Genomic DNA, 20331 nt, shown 5'->3' on the forward strand with positions numbered 1-20331 from the left:
TACATTTCCGGTTTCGTGGGTCATGCGGTACACGTAGAGGAAACTGCTTAACATTCGTCTAACTCGTAAGCACATGTACTTAATAATACGAAGTCAAAAACGTGATGAAACTTGTCGATTTATCAATCAGCTTCGATCGGTACTGGAATTGCATAAAATTTATCGATTTCTAGGACGTTAATACGCTACTGCATCATAAGCTAAGGGTATAAGATGCGAAGAACTATTCTCGTTGATAGTTATGAATAAATAAACAAATAAAATGCAAGAGCGACGCAAACGTTAATCAGTTTCCTACAGTTTCGTGTACACGGCCATAAACTAAAGCTACTCTTATAGAAAGGAAACTTGCACGCTTTTCAGGTTTCTCTTTACACAAGAGTTTCTACTCTGTGATACGGCGCTTCAATCGTAATGACGCGAGTAATTTCCGGCCACGTTAAAATAGCTTGTTTGGGTGAAATTTTGGCCGGAGCTGATTAATGGAATATTGTTATTTATAAATTCATTCGAATTTAAATGTGCGTGGTATAGTGTATAGGCTGTAGTAGGCAAAGAACTGATAAAGAATGGACTACTGGTCGATCTGTTTGTTATTCGTTTCGTTGTTCGGTACGATATTACGAACTGGTGGCGTTGAGCTAACCTTCGAACTGCCTGACAATGCGAAACAATGTTTCTATCAGGAAATCGAAAAAAATGCAACAGCCATGCTCGAGTTTCAGGTATGCAAATCGTCCGTCTTTAAATGAAAGTAATTTCGCAATATTGTGCGGTCGGAAGACAATATTTGCCACGACGTAGTAGCATTAGCCACGTTCGCACTTTAATAACCTGTCATACAGGATCGAATGAGCTAATTAATTTTGAGTCTTGCAGGTTGTCACGGGTGGACAATACGACGTAGATGTAACTTTAGAAGCTCCGAATAAAGAGGTCATTTATAGACAAATAAAAACGCAGTTCGATTCGCATCAATTTACAGCGTCGGTGACTGGAGCTTATAAAGCTTGTTTTAGTAACGAGTTTTCAACGTTTTCACACAAACTTGTCTACATGGATTTCCGAGTGGGCGATCAACTTCCACTTGCAGGTCTCGGTGACCATGTTACCGTCATGACTCAGGTAAAGTATCTTTTAATTGCATAGTCTTATTAACTGATATTCCCTACGAGCTATGAAAGTACGACATTTCTATATTTTATATTTGAATAGAGAGATATGTATATTTCTTCCAGATGGAGTCTTCCGCGGAGAAAGTCCATAAGAATTTGAACAACATTCTAGATTATCAAACTCATCATAGATTAAGAGAAGCGCAAGGTCGTAAACGCGCGGAAGATTTGAACGGTCGTGTACTCGTATGGTCTGCCATAGAAACATTTACAATGTTACTTGTATCTGTGGGCCAAGTGATGGTTTTAAAGACTTTTTTCACGGATAGGAAGCCTTAATACATTCTGTGGTTTACCACCGAATAACGATGTTTTCTTGGTCCGCGATAGAATAAATTATCCATTTGGGTGGTGCAAAACAACATTGTACGTAATGTTCCAAAAGTTCTAGCAGTCACAGTGCCATGTTAACATTGGCCAGTTGTTTCTTACGCCCTTGTTTCGTTGCGGACATGGCGGTACAACTCTGTTAACAGATGGAATATTCTAATAAGAGAAACTTATGTGTATGAGGATGCTGTGTATGCCCGTTCATGTGTGTATTGTTTGAATATTAAGTTATATGAAAGATAGAAGGTTTTTATGGATATCTGCTCAGAGTTATAACAGAACATGAAAACAATCTGGCTGTTATATCTCTTCCAATGGTGAACTCTTAAGTTGTAATTATACTTCGGCACTGACAGTGTAACAGGCATTGTCATAGAAAACACATTTTTCTTACTCGTGCATATGTAACATAATAAATTAAAATAAATGCGCGTATTGCTCTTTGTAATTATTTCCAATTCCTGAATCCCACTTGTTATATTGTATATCGAATATAAACTTCAGCTCGGGTACCTCGGGATTGCTACACCCGTCTGTAACTACAATTAAATGTAGTTACAGACCCTGAGGGATTTCTTAAAAAAACGTACTATTGAAAGGTAGGAAATGATATACGTTCCCGTATTTTTAATAATATTTTGTACAAAATTTTGTTGCGTATAGTACATATGAATTTAAAGTTGAAATGCATATCTATATACGTATTCATATTTTAATACGGTATTTCGTCATCAAAGTCGATGCCGTCTTTCCGGAAATACGTAAGACACGTGTGACTAAGACAGCCGGCATCGTATCCAAAACGTTATATCCACTTTAAAATGCTTAAACCTGCTCTAACCATACAAGCAAAAAATAACAGCTGTTCCCAGCTGTTATAACCTATTAGAAAACAGTTAGGAAAATTAGAACAAAACGTCACGAACGTTTAGTATCATGGAGGTAAATATTTCTTTACATTAAAAATAATAAACTATCAATTATTAATTTTTACTTTATTGTGTTTTAATTAGGAGCAAAATATTTCAATTGACATAAACACTGGGAAGTTATTGGAATGGCTAATCAGTAGGCGGCACTGTAACAAAGATTGGCATGCAAACATTTTAGTTATCAGAGAAAAAATTAACAATGCGATACAAGACATGCCTGCACACAATGGGATAGCGAAACTATTATCCGGCGCTTGTAAGTTGGATTGTGTTTTGTATTTTTATCGTGTTTATTATTTGGCTTATATTTATTTTTACCCTTGTAGATATAAATTACTTTCATTGTTTGAAAATAATAGAAATTTTGAAAGAAACTGAAGCAGACACAAAAAATGTGTTCGGAAGATATGGATCGCAGAGAATGAAAGACTGGCAAGAAATAGTACGGGCATATGAGAAAGATAACGTGTACCTTGCAGAGATTGCACAAATACTTATAAGAAACGTTAATTACGAGGTTCCAAGTACCAAGAAACAGATTCAAAAATTGGAGCAATTGCAAACTGTACATCTTTACTTTAAATATTCATTGCCCATAATTGCTTCAGTTCATAGATGCTTCATAAACAATATAATATTATACATTTATAGGAATTAACGAAGAAAGAAGCAGAATATAAAAAATCAGAGAATACAGCCAGATCAGAGTTTAATTTGCTCTGCAAGCAATTAGGTATTCAGGGCCACCAAATTAAGCAAGAATTAGCAGAGAAGATAAAAGAACTTCCAGAGATTTATGAAAAAATTGGGAAAAAAGTAAAATTGATAGAAAAAGCTGTAGAGTTTTACTGCGGTTTTGTTAATTACACTTTGGGTAGACAACACGACGGCGGTTGTGTTCCAATGTTAAAACATGTAATTGGTATGTCGTAATCTAATTAAAATAGAGATGGTTGAATTTTTATCTAGAAACAATGATACACTTCTACTATATATCCTAAATTTTTCAGACAAAGGAAACACTACCACGTACCAATGGATTTATGGGGAACCTCCATTATCGATTACCGAGCCATCTTTAAATATATGTTCCGAAAACGATGACTCGGAGAAGAAGAAAGACGAAGACATCGATAACGGCGTACGTACATACTTACAGATGATAAGTATTTCGACTAATTATGTTCGTTTAACAGGTTTTAAATTACAGGGAATTGATTTTGGTGAAATCAGTTTAAACGAAGGTGACGCGAATTTGGGCGACGATGTTAATTTAGACGCCGGAGAAGAAATCGATTGGGGTGATGGAAACGTGGAAGTCCCAGCGGAAAATATAGATTACAATATTTCTTTGGAGGAATCTGGTATAGTTGTGGAAGCAGCTGGTCACGAAGGTGGAACTGCCACTGGTACCGAAGCGTACACGGTCCTCGATAATCCATCTACCCGAAACGATTTTATCAACCAATTATTCGAAGTCTGTATATTTCTAATCGTATTCTTAAAATGTATTCGTAAGATTCTTTTGTAGATTGTACTATTTTGTTTACAGCTGGAAGCATTCTTTAAATTACGTTTGTTCGAACTGAAAGATAACGATAGCGTGAATTTCCTAAGCTTCAGTCAACTGTCGGATTCATCCTCTATTTTGCAACATTCCACGTTAGAGAGCACACAGACTATGTTAGACAACGTTCAACTTGTATTGTCCGAGATTTTGGATACTAAAGTTCAATACCTGCACAACATTAAACATTCTACAAGATACGTGGATGTTTTAGTAGCGTCGTTGAAACAAAAATTAAGCTTAATCGATAAAATGATAGCTTCGCAAAAGATCGTGAGACAGAAAAGAGACGATGCGGAAGAACAAGCCAATGCTCTTCGACCTCTCTTACAACTTGTTATCCAAAGGACAAAGGAATTGCAAACACAGGTATTTTCAATGATCTTTCAAATATGTTCCGCCATGTAAACACTTCTGCAATATTTCCTTTTTCTTACATTTGCAGATAGAACAAGATATTTCGAAGAGATATAAAAACAGAGCTGTACATTTAACAGGAGGCATAAGTAATTTGTAAATAATCGAAAGGAAAACGTGGAACGCGATTAATGTAAATATGATTCTATCGCGAGGGAAAAGGTGTGAATGGTATTATATGCTGTGTAAAGAATTTATTACATACATAATTTATACCTCGATAGGTGCCTAATCTTCTAGTGATATATTAGAGATAAAATAAAATGAAATATTATCTTCATATAGATATATAAATATATATATATATATATATCTTGCTGCTTTATAATGTTACAGGCGAACTTTGTACCTTCGATTATACGATACTTATCGAAGTACGTACTGTCGTTGTCTTTGGCATATTTACAAAACTCTATTCATTTGTTAATCAATCCTCAATTCCACTGTTCCGTGATTCCGTCATGCCAGTAATTACATGACCATAAAAAGATTTTGTACCAGTCTCCAAGGCGACGAGGTGCATACAGCTTTGGTCGTCGGGCAAGGGTAGCGTTTTAAACATTCGGCGAACGTTCGATCGCATTCGCATAATCGTTGAGCGCACGATCCAGATCCCCCCCAATTCCCGTGTTCAACGGCTACAATGCGAACGGAGATAAATAATTATGGTATCGATCGAATAACGAAGAAAAGTAAATTCAATTTAAAACGAACCGCATACGGGCTTATAACCGTGGTAACATCTCCAATAATACGGTACAAAGTACTCTGAAAACATTGGGCAATCAGTAGCATCGTAGCACCAGTCGTGCATTTTGCAACACCTACAACAAGGTATTAAGTTGCAGTTGAAATTAATTAATTTGCGTTTCTAAAGCCAGCCGATCTGAAATATATTTATCACCTACATTTTTGCTCTGGAACTTGATGAATACCTACCTATCTATCCCATCTATGACGTATCCAGAGCCCAGAAAACCACAGTAACACCCGTATCCTTTATAAGCTAAAGGATTGCATCCGGTAGCACAAACTACCATGTTGTAGAGATGTATCACACCCCTTTTAAACCTTTTATGAGATAAAGTCGCTTCGTTGTGCGTTCTAAAATAAAGTAGATCTCTGTACCCAATTTCGAAACGTCGACTTCGTTCCAATTTTACGACGAATACCGAACTTACAATAACTGATTACCCTTCGTTTCGTTGTACGTAAAATTAACAGATGGGAGCTCGCGTATGTATACATTTTCCTTCTGTTCTTCCATAGACACGGAATCCCATGGTTCTCTACTTCGCCCTACGCGAAGATTTCCTTCCTGCCATTCATTGGATGTCTCGTCATTGTTTAATTCATACACTCTGCTACTTTTAATCAACCTCGGGACACTTACTGTATTCCTAGCTGTAAACATGATCGTATAATTTTCTTGAACAGAAATAAAAAAAAAAAATATACACATAGAACCGGGTAATCTCCTTTTTCGAAGTCGGTTAAAAATCGTAATGGATCTTTTCGAAGTAAAAAATTTAATTCCGTAAAAATTTAGTTTCCGTACAAAATTCTCATCTTTTTCTACAATCGATCTTGACGATCTCATTTAAAAACGCGATTCTCTTCCAGTTTTTTCGACCGTACATTTCCCCGTTTCACGCTGGTTGCGCCGTGATCTGCAAAAGTGAGGCACACTTCCGTTCGCAGTGTGCTACGCGGTACACTTCTACCGAAGAATTGCTCATCTGTTACCGAAACCATTTCTACATTCTCCGAGGATATTTTCAAAGTATTCGTTATCCTTTTATTGACAAGGGGAAGCTCGGCTGACTCACCCTGGGATTTGGCAATTTTTTTTGCCTTAGTTTCGGAGTAATGAATTTGTGTCAAATTGAAATTTTGTTTCTAATTAAAACATTCACATTTACCATGTTTATTTATTCTCCTTTCTCTATTATTTCAAATGTAACTACTTGAACTAAAAGTCCCTTGAAATTAAATTTACATTAATGTTTATAATTATTTTAAATTGTTTAATTATTTTAAAAAGTAGAAATTTGAAATACCGTTAATATTATTTCCGAAGAAATTTTAAATTTTAACAATCGACGATTCGAATAGGTTTTTATATTACCCATTACAAATAACTTGTATTATTATTTGATATATAACTACTTGAACTAAAAGTCCCTTGAAATTAAATTTACATTAATGTTTCTAACGTGATAATATAATTTCTACTTCTAAAATTTGCATACTGTATCGGTATCATAAAAAAAAAAAATAAATAAATTTCAATTTTCACGAAGTCATTACTCCAGAATAACCATAAAAATTGGCATCGAAATTCCAGGGTCCAGATCCCAGTCACCTGAGCTTCACCTTGGAAGTATTAAATCGATTCTACATTTCCAAAGTATTCGTTTATAAATCTATGTAATTATAATCTTTTCCTAACGAAATTTATTGCTAGCGATCGATACTGTTACATACCACGAGAATTGCAACAAGACAATGTCAAGAGTATCACATGCGACAAGACGAAGAATCTCCATCGATGTTTCGCACGAGGCATCCTAGACCAATGATATATCCTTTCGAGATTCATCGAATAAGTTCTAATGTCATATCAGCTACGAATGGTTCCGAACTCGTTCGAAATGGTACGAGTTGAGAGTCCTCGTACAGAATGATCGACGGAAGGATCCATCGAGGTTCGTCGATCGTGGATCACGGACAATCGGTTCATCGAATTAGCTTTGAAGTCTCACATGTCGTAACGATGTTCTGGCGCGTTTAAATTAAAATTTTTCCGTTCAGATTCTTACAGATCGCGACTAAAAAAGATCACGATTCGATTAAACAATCGATTCCTCGGATTCAGTTGATTCTTCGGTTGATTTGTTGTATATCAATTTGCGTAGATCGTGTAATCGTACGTAGTTTTAGTTATTTCGAATATATGTCGCATTTTTCTTCGTTGGTCGCAGTAGCACTTGTCACTGTAGAAGAATCTCTGTCTTTCGGAGTCCTGTTTCCATAGGATAGCTCCGGTGTGCAGCAGGCGAGCGAAACGAGCACTGACCCGACTAATCAAATGTACCTGGTCCAATGGTTCCCTCTAGTATTCCTCCTTCCACCATGAACACGCTCGACCCCCGATTCACTGTTCCGTTGAACTTGTATGACCCCCGGTGTCTCTCGCGATCGATCCTCCTCATCTGAGTTGCCACAGGGCGCTCCGGCGCTCTCTGAGAAACCTACTGTTACACTTTCGACGATTTCCGTGAAGAAAAGGGGATTAGAGACGCGTTCACCTATTATACCACCTCTTCGGCTCGTTGCCGCGACTTCCTATCGTTGTGCGCCTTATCAACGCGCTTCGGACTCCCAGGCCTCCTCTTCGTTCTCTTTTCGGCCACGAGAACGGTTGCATACACGAAGGGAACTCTCGATTCCGTTGCACGTAAGTTTCTATTGTTACCATCAGATGAGATCTAACTGCAGATATGACCACGGTTTTAAGTAGATCGTGTTTTTCTCGAAGGGCACAGGGCAGACCTTTATGACCGTGTTACAAATTTCTCTTAAACATGGTGATCTCTCTGGTAATCCCAGTACTCGCGTCTTTTATTTATTTAGTTTGCTCTCTCTATTTAATTCTTTATTTACTGGTAGGAAGGAGTCCCGGACAATTTTCCCACGGTACTGCATTAATTAAACGCTTTGAAAGCTATCGAGTTCGAGTTTTTAATTATTGTATCACAAGCGAATGTTGAGAGCTACTTGACTTCGGCTTTGTGTTTTTGCACTTTTCTCGTACTTATCTTACACCAAGTTCTTTCTTTTTTCTTTTTTCTTTTGATTGTCCTTTTATTTTTTTCCATTGCTTATCCTTATATATGCCATATATAGACTACTTTTCGATACTTTGTTAACCGGGTTTAACCCAACCATGAAGAAAAACCGGAGTGAAACAGCCGGGATTCGAACCTGAGCTCTCAGCGTGGTAATCGGCTACGCTACTCGCTGCTCCACTGTCCGTCTCAATAAAGCGCAAGCTTTTTTTTCTTTCGGAAGCTTGTTAGAGACAACAAATAAGACCTATCTGATCTACAATATAAGATCAAGATGGACGCCCAGATTTTAAACACTCTTGAGAAATGAAGTAAAGGTTAACGGTATCGCACAATGTTTGCAGGACTCTATGGAATTGAATCGTTGTTTCAAAACCGATTACGCATCGCAGCTTCCAATGGCAAAATAGAAGAATCTTGTCCGCTGACATTTACAGTGAGAGGATCTGATGACTTGCATCTGGCGGTAGTTGAATGCTTGTGTAACGCATGCTTGATACAGAGTTGCCGATTTTTATCAGATGAAATTTCATATCGTGGGAGTATCGTAATCTCGCGATTAGAAAGTTCCGCGTGTATATTACAGAACTGAAAATCTGGAAAAGTTGAATCGATCGAGACCAGAGTAACCGAGTAGAATTGATCACCGAGGATTAATTTCTTCGATTCTTCTTTCTTTCTACACGCTTCTTACCGCCTTTTTCCTTAATTTATACACGCTCGATGGTCCGCGACGATTGCGAGCGATTAGGTGGAATAATTACCGTGAAATCCCCGCTCCCGTCTAATAAATACTGCGAGGAAAACGATCGTCAGAAATTTCGAGCTTCGCGCGATCGATACGCAACCAAATAGAACAATGGCCCACCGCGAAATGAACGTTGCAAATAGTTTCACCCGCGTTAAATATCGTTCGGGCTTGGTGCGAGCGTCGTTTCCTGAATTGCGACAGTTCTCTCGGAATCGATGGACCCCGCGATCTACAATTATTTGCCCGACCGTGACGTTTCATTCCAACGTAATCGTTCGCTACTTCTCGGAATCTTATTACCAATCAATTCTAAGGAAATTAGCGCGTTCACGTCCGAGGCGCTGCTATTTGTGGGGCGGCGCGATGGTACACGCCATTTGATAGGCACGCGAGCGTGAGCCGCCGGTGGTACACGCCGCCCGATGGGACATATATGGATTTCCTTCCATTCAGAGCAGAAAGATATAATTACATTACTGAATAGTAGTATCGAATAGTAAAAGAGTCTACTTTAAAAGAGTGGACTTTAACACATTCAAGCCGGCGATGTTATTTGTGTTCCTCGCCATGGGACGGTGCGACGGTACACACCGTTTGATAGGCACGCGAGCGTGAGCTACCGGTGGTACACGCCGGCGTGTTAAACTATCTTACAAAGTACCCGAACGGTTCGACTCTCTCCCACTCTTTTCTTTTGTTGATGAATTACGAAATTTTCATTAAAAAATACCTCCACGGTGTTGAGAACGAGAACGTAGGAGGAAAAAAAATTGTTGCGACTTCTAATTGTACTATTCTTTCCGTCATTAGGCCCGCAATCAGTGCCGGATTTACCGTAAGGCTAAGGGGGCTTGGCATCATATTTTTCTCGGTAAAATTGTACGAAAACTTCTCAGTGAAAACATTCTGTGGTCATGTAAAGTAATTTGGCAATTCGTAACGTGGCAATTAATAATAAATCGATTCTCGAAGAATTTGAATATGTTGATACAGATTTTCATCGGTCTACGATATTAAATGAAGGATTATCCTCTCTGGCCTCTTTATTTATAGAAAATGGTTTGTTAAGATCTTTAGAGTTTAACGATTTAATAATGGATTTTGCAGACATAAAATGTAAAAAGGAAACTATTTTATTAACTATAAATAAATAATTTGAATAGTAAATTTAATGTTTTCACTGTATAAATAGTGTGTATTTATATTTCATGTAGGTATATATGTGTATGTATATATGTATACATATATCCAATCACTGACTTAAAGGGTCCTCTACTACTTTATTATTCCCGGGACCCTTAAAACGTAAATCCGGCACTGGCCGCAATATCCCGTCCGCGACGGATCTCGCAATTTTCAATGTAAAAATGCATTCGCAATTTCGACGGTGCCCAAGTAAATACACGCTTATCGTGACGGTTAAGTGCCGGCTTTGTTCCCTGACAAATTACCAGCCTTTTTAAGTTGTGCAACCTTAAATGGATAGATTGCGTGCAAACTAATCGTCCCCTGTTTTCTTGTGATTCGCATTCTTCGGAGAGCACTTTCTCACGATGCACGACCGTGGCTACGGATCTCGAAAATTCCCGTACCGCGTGGAAATGGAAAATTTCAAATAAAGGATGCCACTTCGAGAGACGAACTATTCGAACTTAATCTTTAAACGAAAAAAAAAGGGTTACAAGAGTTTCTAAATTTCACCGAATTTTTTCACGGTAAACGTACACTTTCTTGAGATTTTAGTTCGTTTTATGTATGTAAACTACGGTTAAGCGGCCGCTAACAAAAGTAGAGCGTCTGTGAAACCGAGTGAATCGTAGCGTAATTTTCCAAGGTGTATCAAGGCTGCACTCTTCTTACCCTGAATTCAAGGCGAGCGTAATATGAAGGATTTTAACGCCACATTATCATGCCATCGATTGCATACTTTCGGACTTTCACCGGTGTTGTTATCAACCGAGAACAGGGAAATAATGATAAACAGGGAAATTTCGCACGAGTTCAGGGAGAGCAATTATTGCTGCATTTGTTTCAGAGAAACTTCAAAAAACTTTCGACTTCGTCAAAAAACAATTGCGGTTTGAACTTATAGACCGAAAAACGTAAATACGTTGAACCATAATTTTACCATACCGACCCGAGTAACGTTTCATTCGCGGATTCGAAACGCAATTGAATCCGATTGATCGTCCACCCCCCCCCCCCTACCCCACCCTCCCCCGTCCCCGCATAGTATTACGCAATTTTCGTGGCTTTACTTTCAATGTCGAGCAGCCGTAATGATTAGCTGGCTTAACTTTCGTTCTTTTTCAACGCTTTCTCGTTCCTCGATCTGGCAAGTGAGAGGTTAGGTTCTTTTCACTCCGCTATTATGTACGTTCTTAGAAAATGTTTCGGTCAGGCGAAGCGGCGATTGTCTAGATATTTAAACGTGGCTCAAAGAAAAAAGGGTTTGACCAGCACGAACTCGAGAACGCGAGATGGACAGTAATTTCGTGGGAAAGTGATCCGAGAAAATGCCGGATTTACGAACTGTTTGCGGTCACGAAAGTGCATTGGACAGAAACTACTGCCCTGTGTCTATCGTAGACTAATTTATTGCCATTGCCTTTCTTTTATTTTTATTTTAGACGCGCAAAGTATACTTATGCATTGAAATTATGAGGTGATAATCCTGTAATCTGTAAGAAACTATTTTTTCGTTATTAGCCTATCATTAACCTTACATTAACTAGCGTTTACGAATTATTAAGTAACGTTCGAATTCTTACGATTAATGATCGAAACACGAAAAATGTATTAATTCTGTGTCTTACTGTGTCGTACTATTCTCGTCACGCTGAGTTAGACATTTTAATGAACGTGCACGACGTTGCACGTCCACTATTTACATTTATTAAACTCTATTCAGGAATATAGAAACTAAATAACGTTGAATAACCTTTCAAATTATCGATAAATTTCTATTTCAAGTTACGTGAAAATGCTTACCCCTCGGCCATGGATGCTTTCGTTTCGACGTGATTGGATAGCGATTTGGCGGGAAGGATGCTGATTGGCTGATGAACCGACTGAGCAGTTTTCTTCGCCGATTGAATTGTTCCTTCGATCTTGTTACGACGCACATAACATTTATCTGCATTTATCGATCTACACACTGAACAGATGTCTTGGACTTTACTAAAAACAGAGGTTGTAACTTATTATTGCACTGTATCGTTGAGAATTGATCTAACAAACAGTAAAACTAACAGAATTGATCTTTTATAGCAGATCGTTTTACGCAAGTTCGTAACACAGCTCCTAGTTCGCGACTATCGCAGCGCACTCTGTAATTTACAAATTAAACAATGGCCTCTGGAAGTTGGCCCTTCAATTTTTTTAATTAGTTTTACGACGAACGATAAATACTATACATAAGACGATATATATACAAGGTGTCCCAAAAATGTTGTAACACCTTGAAAGAGGTGGTTCAGGAGGTGATTTCAAATAACTTTTTCCTTAGCAAAAATGTTGTTCGAGTCTTCGTTGAGGAGATATTAACGGAAAACACTGACCAATCAGAGCGCGAGTATGCCGGTGGAGCGTAGGCTACGCGATAGGCGGCTGCGCTCATACGCTACCGCGGCTGCTCCAACGGTATACGCACGCTCTGATTGGTCCACGTTTTCTGTTAATATCTCCTTAACGAAGTCCGGACAACATTTTCGCTAAGGAAAAAGTTATTTGAAATCACCTCCTGAACCACCTCTTTCAAGGTGTTACAACATTTTTGGGACACCCTGTATATATATATATATTAAATATATTACACATATACATATATTAAGTATATATATTAATTATAGATTGTCACGAAAGTTTCTTTCGTGAGTTGCACTCAATTATTTTATGTGGTCGTATTCATATAAATAGACAATCTAATTTCATAGATATTCATGTTGTAACAGTAATGGAGCAAAATGAATCGTGCATAATTCAGTAATGTAACATAAAACATAAAATATTGTGCATGTATTACTTATTAATGAAACGAAAGAAACTTTTGGGACAACCTAATATATTTTAAGTATATAAGTATATTTATTGCTTTTAAACCGAATATGGTTTATATAGCATATACGTTACATGAACATATTAACATATTGCTCTGTGTGGTTACATTATTTTAATGAAATGAAATGAAATAATAATAATAATTATTATTATTTAATTTAAATTTAAATTCGCTTGATAAACTCGAATATAATCAGCATATTATACTATAATCACTGAAATATCTTGTACACCGATCGAATATCTGGATATTCGATTAAAATTATGTGACATTCACATTACTCTCCTTTAAACTTATATCATTTTTATTTTGTTAAAGAGAAACTAGAATCCTATGTTTCCAACTGCAGAGAAGTATCTCGGTAGAGGAAAGACTAGCAAAAATATTTAGAAAGCATTTTCTAAGCATTTCGATATGGATCAGAAACTTGAGGAATAACCACTGGAATATTATATAAAAAAATGATATTCGAATATATACCGAAATATTCAGCTGATTGTATACATATATATCAAGAATTATTTGATGTGATGTTCTCAGCCCTCTGGTGATGCGTCCTGGACTGTCCAGGCTGGACATCATCGGATAGTCACATCAACATAAAAGTATAAGATCAAAATAAATAATAAGTTAAAAATAATTTAAACCACTTAGCGTTGATAATTTTCTCTCGAAAAATGAATCGCTGATTATACATAATATCCTGCGAAGTTAACTACCAGCGTTAACATCTTGCATTAGTGGATATTGTTAATGTATGACGGAACGATTACTTCAAAACATTGGACTAAAAGTTTTGTGCTACCTAATATGCACAGAATTCAACGTATTTCGTTGATCGAAGGATTCTATGCAAAGATAATACATTAATTGAAACTACAAAATAAGTACGCTACTCGTTATTGCGAATGTGTACGAAGACGTCATAACCTGTACGGTTTTTGACGATTTATTGTTCTTAACATACATTAACTGATAAAGACAGTTGGTTTATAACGTAACACATGTTACGTATTTTAAAAAACCAATAAAATAATGTAATACAGAATGTGATAACGAAATTTGAACATTTCGAGTGAAACGACGCTGAAAATACATTTTATAGTGTCATTATGACGCGTAAGTGTGTAATATGTAAAGAAACCAACTACAAGAATACTTATAGCTTTTTCTCGGCGCCAAAGGATCCAGAGACACGTAAAAAATGGCAAAATGTAATTTCCATAGAGAATTACGCTGTCACAGATGATACATATGTTTGTAGCAAACACTTCAACGAAGATGATATCATTACACATTGGGTTAGCGGAGTGCCACCACATGTTATAACTGTAAGATCCAATACCACTTAATATAAAATTAATAATCGATAAAAATTGATAATTCTACCATTTACGGATTTTTAATCCCGATAGTATTTTATAGTTCCCCTTCTTCTTATAATTCTAACATTTCCACAGATTAAATATAAAAAATGTAGATTACGTCCAGGAGCAGTGCCTAGCAACTATCATGTAGAAGGAACCGTGCAAACAATCAAGCAAGAACCTTACGATCCTGATATAAACATAAAGTATTATTCGCCATGCAAGATAAGAAAGATAAGTTCGTTGGATGAAAAAAAAAGAGATCATCTCAAATCTAAAACTGAAAAGTCACAAATAAATTGCGACGAGAATCGTAAAACTACACCTCGTCGAGAACTATTTCATAAATTAGATGATTACGAATATAATTCGAATAGAATCTCTTTTATTAAGTTGGAAATGCCAGAAAATGACTCGAACGCGAGTAAGACGCACGAAGAGTCTAGAGTTCAAGAATGCCTTGAGAAAAACTTAAAGCAAACGAAACAAAACAAACAGGTATATGAAATAGAGGAAACCATTCTTCCCCATCAAGTTTCGACGGAGGATGCGAATTTTGAAATTAAAAAGGAAGTACAAGCTCAGACATGCAAAGATCATAATTACTTGTCTGTGTCTAAAAAAGTATTAGAATCTGCCTCTAAAGTTTTCGATGTTTCCGAAGAAGACAGGGATCAAAGACCCGCAAGGGAAGATTCTAATTCTAAAGAGAAGGCGGTGTTTAATAGCTTTCTAGAAATAGAGCATTTGTACGCGAAACGCCAAATAGTAAAGGATGTTAGTTATGATCAGTTAAACAAATGCTATTCTATGTATAAGGATATCGAAGACATTGAAATTTTATTCGAAGATTTACTCGAAGTATGTACAGAATTACTACTCCCGCCTGGTTGGTCTTGTTTAGTAACTTCGAAAGGCGATGTTACGACGATAGTGTATCTTTTCATGGCAATGACAAAAAATGGGATGCCTTTCACGGAAAAACAAGTTTTTATAAAGAGCGATATGGTATTGCACTGTGTTGCCGTAAATAGAGAAATTAATCCGCTCATTCATAATTTGATAAGAGAAGGAAAACATTTAAAAGTACAAAATTTATTAGATGTAGAAGAACTTATCGACGAGTTCGATCAAAGAACTATTTGTCAAGGTACGTATACTTTTTCTTATTTTTCTGTGAAGATATTCAACAAATATTAAACATTTTTTTTATTTTTCAATTAGGCATACGTAATACCAGAGTGTTTAGAAAAGTATCCAACATAAAAGTAGCTTACAAAGATGGCATAAAATGGAGACATATTTCGTGTCCATTAATAGTGAATAATGATTCGTTAAGATGTACAAGATGCATTACTTTAGCTCATAAATTACAACATAGATCAAAAAGTTCTAATTCTTTTTCTTGCAATCTTCCTACATTTACGAAGAAGAAACAAAAAATACATTCACGTCGCCAAAAATCCAAATGTACAAGAAAACACGATCGTAGATACGAATTTATAAAATTAAACAAGGAATAAATAATTTTAAATAAAACCGATAATAAATATGATCCCCAACTACACTTTGTACAACAAGTACAATAAATTGCAATAGATACCGCAATTATTATGGATTTTTACTAAAGAAACATTAATTATTTTAAGTACGAGGATAAAGTAGAACGTATTCATAAAAAATTTCTTTAATTTTATTAATTTGGATTTATACAATTTATACTTTAAATTGGGCTATCCAAATATAAAAATTATATACATTTGTAATATTGATTTAATTCATACAGAAAAAAATTACAACACTAAACAATTATCAACGCTTTTTCTGTGGTCTAAAATTACTTTCTTCTTTTTTTAAATTATCTGAATACTCATTCCTCGATTTTTCATTCTAAAATGACCAAAAATAATGTATAAAATTATGGAACTATATTAAAAAAAAAAGAAACAGGAAATTGTTCAATGTTCATTCAATTTTACTCTTTTACCTGAGACCATTCCATTTGTAATTGATGTACTAACTTTCGCGTTAAAAGACCTTGAGATATCAGAGAATTAGTTACGTTTCCTTTCCACTCATATTTCGGTGATCGAATATCTGCAATACGTGATGTAATAAAATCTGTATAGAGCCATTAAATAGTAGTATTTTCAAAATTAAACAAATTACCATTTCTTTCTGTCGATGTATCAGTCTTAGTTTGCTCTGTTTTGTCATATTTCTTACCTGAAATTCAAGAGAATTGAGTATCGTTATACGTCTATATTATCTGTTATACAAAATATGTTATATTTTCAAACGAAGTATACTTTTTTGAGATGTCTGGAACGATATTTTCAATTCCTGAATTCCTGTTTCGATGATTTTGTCCAATTGTCTTTGTTTCTCTCGAATCTGAATGCCGTCAGGAAATATATCTGTAAACCGATAACTTCACAAAGAACAAATGGGGTTATGAATTTTGTGTACCAAACAAGAAACAAAATTATCATATCACCATCATAACCACTTACCTAAACCAAAGATAAATATCCATAACATCGAATACTGCTTCCAAGTGCACAAGATCATTTATAGTTGTTGGTGTTTTTGGCGGCCATTTAATTTGATCAGCCAACCAACCAAAAGTTATTTTATTGTTTCTGCTACATTGCCGGGCAAACTGTATTACGAATTAGAACATTTGTCATATATAAGATATGGTAAAGAACAATGTAAATGTTTCGTATTTACCTTTAAGAACATGCTGCATACAAACGGACTTTTTCTATTAATGGGCGCACAACAAAACACATATCGCATACGAAGAGATAACGGTACATGTTCTATTATGTCAGCGAGAAATTTAAAATCGTCTAAATTGCAAATGAAGTAAAGCGAGTCGTCGACTTCGGACAGGGCGACAAAAATATTCTGAAAGAAAAGAATTATACTGTAAATTCCAATAGACCGCGAATACGAATTAAATGAACATTACAATAAGATTCGATAGCGTTGTGTCTGGCAGGTAATAAGCATATAACTCTATTTGATCAGCAGTGGGATGAAGTCCAGCCTGTTGTATTTTCTCTGGAGTCTGTACTAATAATTTTTGTAAGACAGGAAGATCCTCAGACCTAAAAGTTGTAACATAACCCTACAATATAACATAGATATGTAGTGATATTAACTTGCATGTACAGTTATTATAAGTTTATCCTTATTTTAATAAAGGGAAAACTATTTACTGTTGTCCATTGGGTTTGGTAGCGACCGGCGCGTCCCGCTATTTGTAGCGCGGTTGATACCGAAATCGTGTCTATTTCTTTCTCTCCTTTTTCGTTAACAATTGGTTGAAAAACAGAATAAAATATAATTCTACGAATGTGTCTGGAAAAATATTAAAATATTACTATGTAAATAAAGAAAATGTATAATCGTTAACTTACAAATTAAGGCCCATTCCTATCGCATTGGTAGCTACTAAGATTTTGCACGGATTCTTTGGATCGTTAAACTTGGCCGCTTGTGCAAGCTTTGTACCTGGTGGCAAACTACCATATATCACTGCTACCTGCTTTCCCATTTGTTCGATTGTTTGCGACACAGTAAATATATCATTTTTATTAAAACAAACTATGCAATCTCCTGCCTGTACATTGCTTAAGCTATATAGTGCTTTGTCTTCTATAACGAGATCGGTCAGCCGTTTATACGTGTGCACTTCTACCGTTTCTCCCGTTGTCGCACATATAGATTCTATCTGTTATAATAAATCCGTTGTAAGTCTATATTAATAAATAGTTCATGGACTCAAGATTATAAAACTCACTATAGGTATAGCAGCAACTTCGCCGCATAAATGTATTTCGTCCGCAACAAGGCCCAGAAGAGCTCTCGTCCATGCCCATCCTCTACTCGGATCGCGTACTAATTGGATTTCATCTATTACAGCTACTTCGACTACAAAATTCATTAAACGTTAATCACACAAATTATATTTATTTATAAACGCACACCTTAAATAAACAATACTTACAAACATTTTGTACATTTACCATCTCTACAGAACATGCAACATGATTTGCAGGAGACATTTCATTTTTTGCATAACTCCTTTCTTCCCCTGTTATTAAGTCACAAGGTGTACCCTGAAATTATTTAAATTTAACGTGACGAAAGTAGTTCAACAATAATTTCATCTACGATACTAACCATCGTGTTGCACTTGTTAAATACTTCGACTGCTAATAGTTTGAGTGGTCCACAATAAACGCCCGATTTTGCGTTCATAAACCTTTGCAAAGCATGATAGGTTTTACCACTATTTGTAGGTCCAGCATGAAATATAATTTTTCTGGTTTTGGCCCTTGCTTGAGTATACCTTTGCATAACAGAATTCAAGAAATGATATTTACATATGATCAATGGATCACGAGAAGGTGACAAGTTTCTATTTAATGTTGATAGATACCAAGTAGGTGGATGCCTGAGATCGCTAATTTTCTTAAGATCGTCTAGACACTCGATGTGTGGATACAATTGTTTAGTAAAACGTATAAAGTAAGGAAATATATCTGTAATATTTCCAGCTCCGTGAATTATGTCATTTAGAACAACATGAAGATCTACAGGTAGAGAATTGTTTTGTAGACAATAAGATCGAAAAGAACTCAATGCCGTGGTTATAAGAGTCTCTGGAAAAAAAGTTAGCGTGAGATAAAATATTACAATCTAATGTTTTAATATGAAGAACATTATTAACGATAGTTACTATCCAAGCCATATTTTAAAGCTAAATCTTTGACCGACTCCTTGTGCCCAAAAGTGGACAAAACTTTGATAATGTCGGTTTTCTTCAAAAAACCAGTTAACTCAGCACCAACGTTTAGATCGTTTGGATCTGTTTTGACAGGAACAGGTCGGAATAACGAGGATATCGACAGGTTGCTCTTATCACTTTTTTCCCTTGCATTGTGACCAAATGTTACCGTAGGCTTTAATTGTCTGGAAATTAAATGCCAAAAAGATAAGTTGATGTAATCACTTTTAAAGGATCCTTTTAGGATTACAGAATTTTTAAATGTAATGAAATAACGAGAACCTCAAACATGGTGATATTACTGAATTACTGCGTCGTTTTAGTTGTTCTGTAACAATACGCTTGAATGGAATCATTTTTGTAACCAATTTTGTTTGCTTTCATATTCTACAAATTTATGATTAAGAAACACTGAATCTCGTGGCTAACCTCGAAGAGTACACCACGAAGGTTAAGGTAAAGCAGGGTAACTTTGGCTAACTCGGACGTTTAGGCGCAGATGGCGCCACTAATTGTTAGAATCGACGCCATCTAGCGTTGAAAAGACCAAACTAATTTTTGAAATTAACTACCGCATCTATCGGAAAAACGCTCAAGTTCGTCCTCGAATAGTTCTTATTTTTAATGCTAGATGACACCATTTATATATTTTTACTATCGCCATCTAGCGTCAAGAATAAAGAACTAACTTTACTACAAACTTAGGCATTTGGCCACCGATGGTGCCACGTTATCTAGCGGGAATAGTACAAACTATTTTCACTACAAACTTGGGCATTTTGCCACCGATTGCGCCAGTGGTTACATCAACTCGTCATCTAGCGGTGACAATGAGAACAATGGGGAAAAAAAGAATTAAAATTTAAACCCTGGTTTTACAAATATAAACGTATTCTGAGCAGAGATGCGATCAAGTCTATCTCTTTGAGCATATAGATAGTATATTATATAGAGAAGATATTATATAAATAAAAATATATTATATAAATATACAGGGTGTCCCAAAAATGTTGTAACACCTTGAAGGAGGTGGTTCGGGAGGTGATTTGAAACAACTTTTTCCTTAGCGAAAATGTTGTT

At 36.0% G+C, this 20331-nt stretch overlaps 5 protein-coding genes across 7 annotated transcripts; 3 read left to right on the top strand and 2 right to left on the bottom strand.

Moving 5' to 3' along the window:
- Positions 1-411: 411 nt before the first annotated feature.
- Positions 412-1940, top strand: LOC128892910 (transmembrane emp24 domain-containing protein 7-like). Its single transcript, XM_054153560.1, has 3 exons — positions 412-725; positions 880-1125; positions 1239-1940. Exons 1-3 carry the CDS (start codon positions 570-572, stop codon positions 1452-1454), a joined length of 618 nt encoding a protein of 205 aa, XP_054009535.1. The 5' UTR covers positions 412-569; the 3' UTR covers positions 1455-1940.
- A 351-nt stretch (positions 1941-2291) lies between these two features.
- Positions 2292-4734, top strand: LOC128892645 (CDK5 regulatory subunit-associated protein 3). Its single transcript, XM_054153185.1, has 8 exons — positions 2292-2447; positions 2519-2693; positions 2764-3002; positions 3089-3359; positions 3448-3578; positions 3648-3914; positions 3990-4373; positions 4450-4734. Exons 1-8 carry the CDS (start codon positions 2442-2444, stop codon positions 4519-4521), a joined length of 1545 nt encoding a protein of 514 aa, XP_054009160.1. The 5' UTR covers positions 2292-2441; the 3' UTR covers positions 4522-4734.
- A 150-nt stretch (positions 4735-4884) lies between these two features.
- On the bottom strand, positions 4885-12180 carry LOC128892873 (uncharacterized). 3 transcript variants are annotated; one of them, XM_054153500.1, is made up of 5 exons: positions 12015-12180; positions 5603-5825; positions 5361-5525; positions 5136-5245; positions 4885-5059 (listed from the first exon to the last, which is right to left on the bottom strand). In XM_054153500.1, exons 1-5 carry the CDS (start codon positions 12163-12165, stop codon positions 4893-4895), a joined length of 816 nt encoding a protein of 271 aa, XP_054009475.1. In that variant the 5' UTR covers positions 12166-12180; the 3' UTR covers positions 4885-4892. The 3 variants fall into 3 exon arrangements, with proteins under 3 accessions (XP_054009475.1, XP_054009484.1, XP_054009465.1); XM_054153509.1 differs by lacking the exon at positions 12015-12180 and adding an exon at positions 6909-8604; XM_054153490.1 differs by lacking the exon at positions 12015-12180 and having other exon boundaries at positions 5603-6036.
- Positions 12181-13609: 1429 nt separating this feature from the next.
- LOC128892637 (uncharacterized) lies at positions 13610-16054 on the top strand. The gene is made up of 3 exons (XM_054153173.1): positions 13610-14414; positions 14544-15600; positions 15675-16054. Exons 1-3 carry the CDS (start codon positions 14196-14198, stop codon positions 15971-15973), a joined length of 1575 nt encoding a protein of 524 aa, XP_054009148.1. The 5' UTR covers positions 13610-14195; the 3' UTR covers positions 15974-16054.
- A 67-nt stretch (positions 16055-16121) lies between these two features.
- Positions 16122-19726, bottom strand: LOC128892578 (ATP-dependent RNA helicase SUV3 homolog, mitochondrial). The gene is made up of 15 exons (XM_054153107.1): positions 19534-19726; positions 19204-19436; positions 18904-19126; positions 18645-18813; positions 18469-18580; positions 18262-18392; positions 17879-18192; positions 17678-17819; positions 17428-17586; positions 17184-17363; positions 16964-17112; positions 16760-16881; positions 16620-16676; positions 16438-16547; positions 16122-16340 (listed from the first exon to the last, which is right to left on the bottom strand). Exons 1-15 carry the CDS (start codon positions 19605-19607, stop codon positions 16263-16265), a joined length of 2253 nt encoding a protein of 750 aa, XP_054009082.1. The 5' UTR covers positions 19608-19726; the 3' UTR covers positions 16122-16262.
- Between the last annotated feature and the right edge of the window lie 605 nt (positions 19727-20331).

The sequence above is a fragment of the Hylaeus anthracinus genome, unplaced genomic scaffold (assembly GCF_026225885.1).
Source record: "Hylaeus anthracinus isolate JK02 unplaced genomic scaffold, UHH_iyHylAnth1.0_haploid 0, whole genome shotgun sequence".
In the NCBI taxonomy this organism is placed as follows: Eukaryota; Metazoa; Arthropoda; class Insecta; order Hymenoptera; family Colletidae; genus Hylaeus; species Hylaeus anthracinus.

Excerpts from the sequence above, each read along its gene's own strand:
- LOC128892637 (XM_054153173.1), top strand. The coding sequence starts at position 14,196 with ATGACGCGTAAGTGTGTAATATGTAAAGAAACCAACTACAAGAATACT. Across the intron at positions 14,415-14,543 it reads TGCCACCACATGTTATAACT|ATTAAATATAAAAAATGTAG; the intron begins GTAAGATCCAAT and ends ACATTTCCACAG. Across the intron at positions 15,601-15,674 it reads TCAAAGAACTATTTGTCAAG|GCATACGTAATACCAGAGTG; the intron begins GTACGTATACTT and ends TTTTTCAATTAG.
- LOC128892578 (XM_054153107.1), bottom strand. The coding sequence starts at position 19,607 with ATGATTCCATTCAAGCGTATTGTTACAGAACAACTAAAACGACGCAGT. Across the intron at positions 18,193-18,261 it reads AAGTTGCTGCTATACCTATA|ATAGAATCTATATGTGCGAC; the intron begins GTGAGTTTTATA and ends TTATTATAACAG. Across the intron at positions 17,113-17,183 it reads TATGCAGCATGTTCTTAAAG|TTTGCCCGGCAATGTAGCAG; the intron begins GTAAATACGAAA and ends TTCGTAATACAG.
- LOC128892910 (XM_054153560.1), top strand. The coding sequence starts at position 570 with ATGGACTACTGGTCGATCTGTTTGTTATTCGTTTCGTTGTTCGGTACG. Across the intron at positions 726-879 it reads CAGCCATGCTCGAGTTTCAG|GTTGTCACGGGTGGACAATA; the intron begins GTATGCAAATCG and ends TGAGTCTTGCAG. Across the intron at positions 1,126-1,238 it reads ATGTTACCGTCATGACTCAG|ATGGAGTCTTCCGCGGAGAA; the intron begins GTAAAGTATCTT and ends TATTTCTTCCAG.
- LOC128892873 (XM_054153490.1), bottom strand. The coding sequence starts at position 6,021 with ATGAGATCGTCAAGATCGATTGTAGAAAAAGATGAGAATTTTGTACGG. Across the intron at positions 5,246-5,360 it reads GTCATAGATGGGATAGATAG|GTGTTGCAAAATGCACGACT; the intron begins GTAGGTATTCAT and ends ACCTTGTTGTAG. Across the intron at positions 5,060-5,135 it reads CGGTTATAAGCCCGTATGCG|CCGTTGAACACGGGAATTGG; the intron begins GTTCGTTTTAAA and ends TTCGCATTGTAG.
- LOC128892645 (XM_054153185.1), top strand. Across the intron at positions 2,694-2,763 it reads GAAACTATTATCCGGCGCTT|ATATAAATTACTTTCATTGT; the intron begins GTAAGTTGGATT and ends TTACCCTTGTAG. Across the intron at positions 4,374-4,449 it reads CAAAGGAATTGCAAACACAG|ATAGAACAAGATATTTCGAA; the intron begins GTATTTTCAATG and ends TTACATTTGCAG.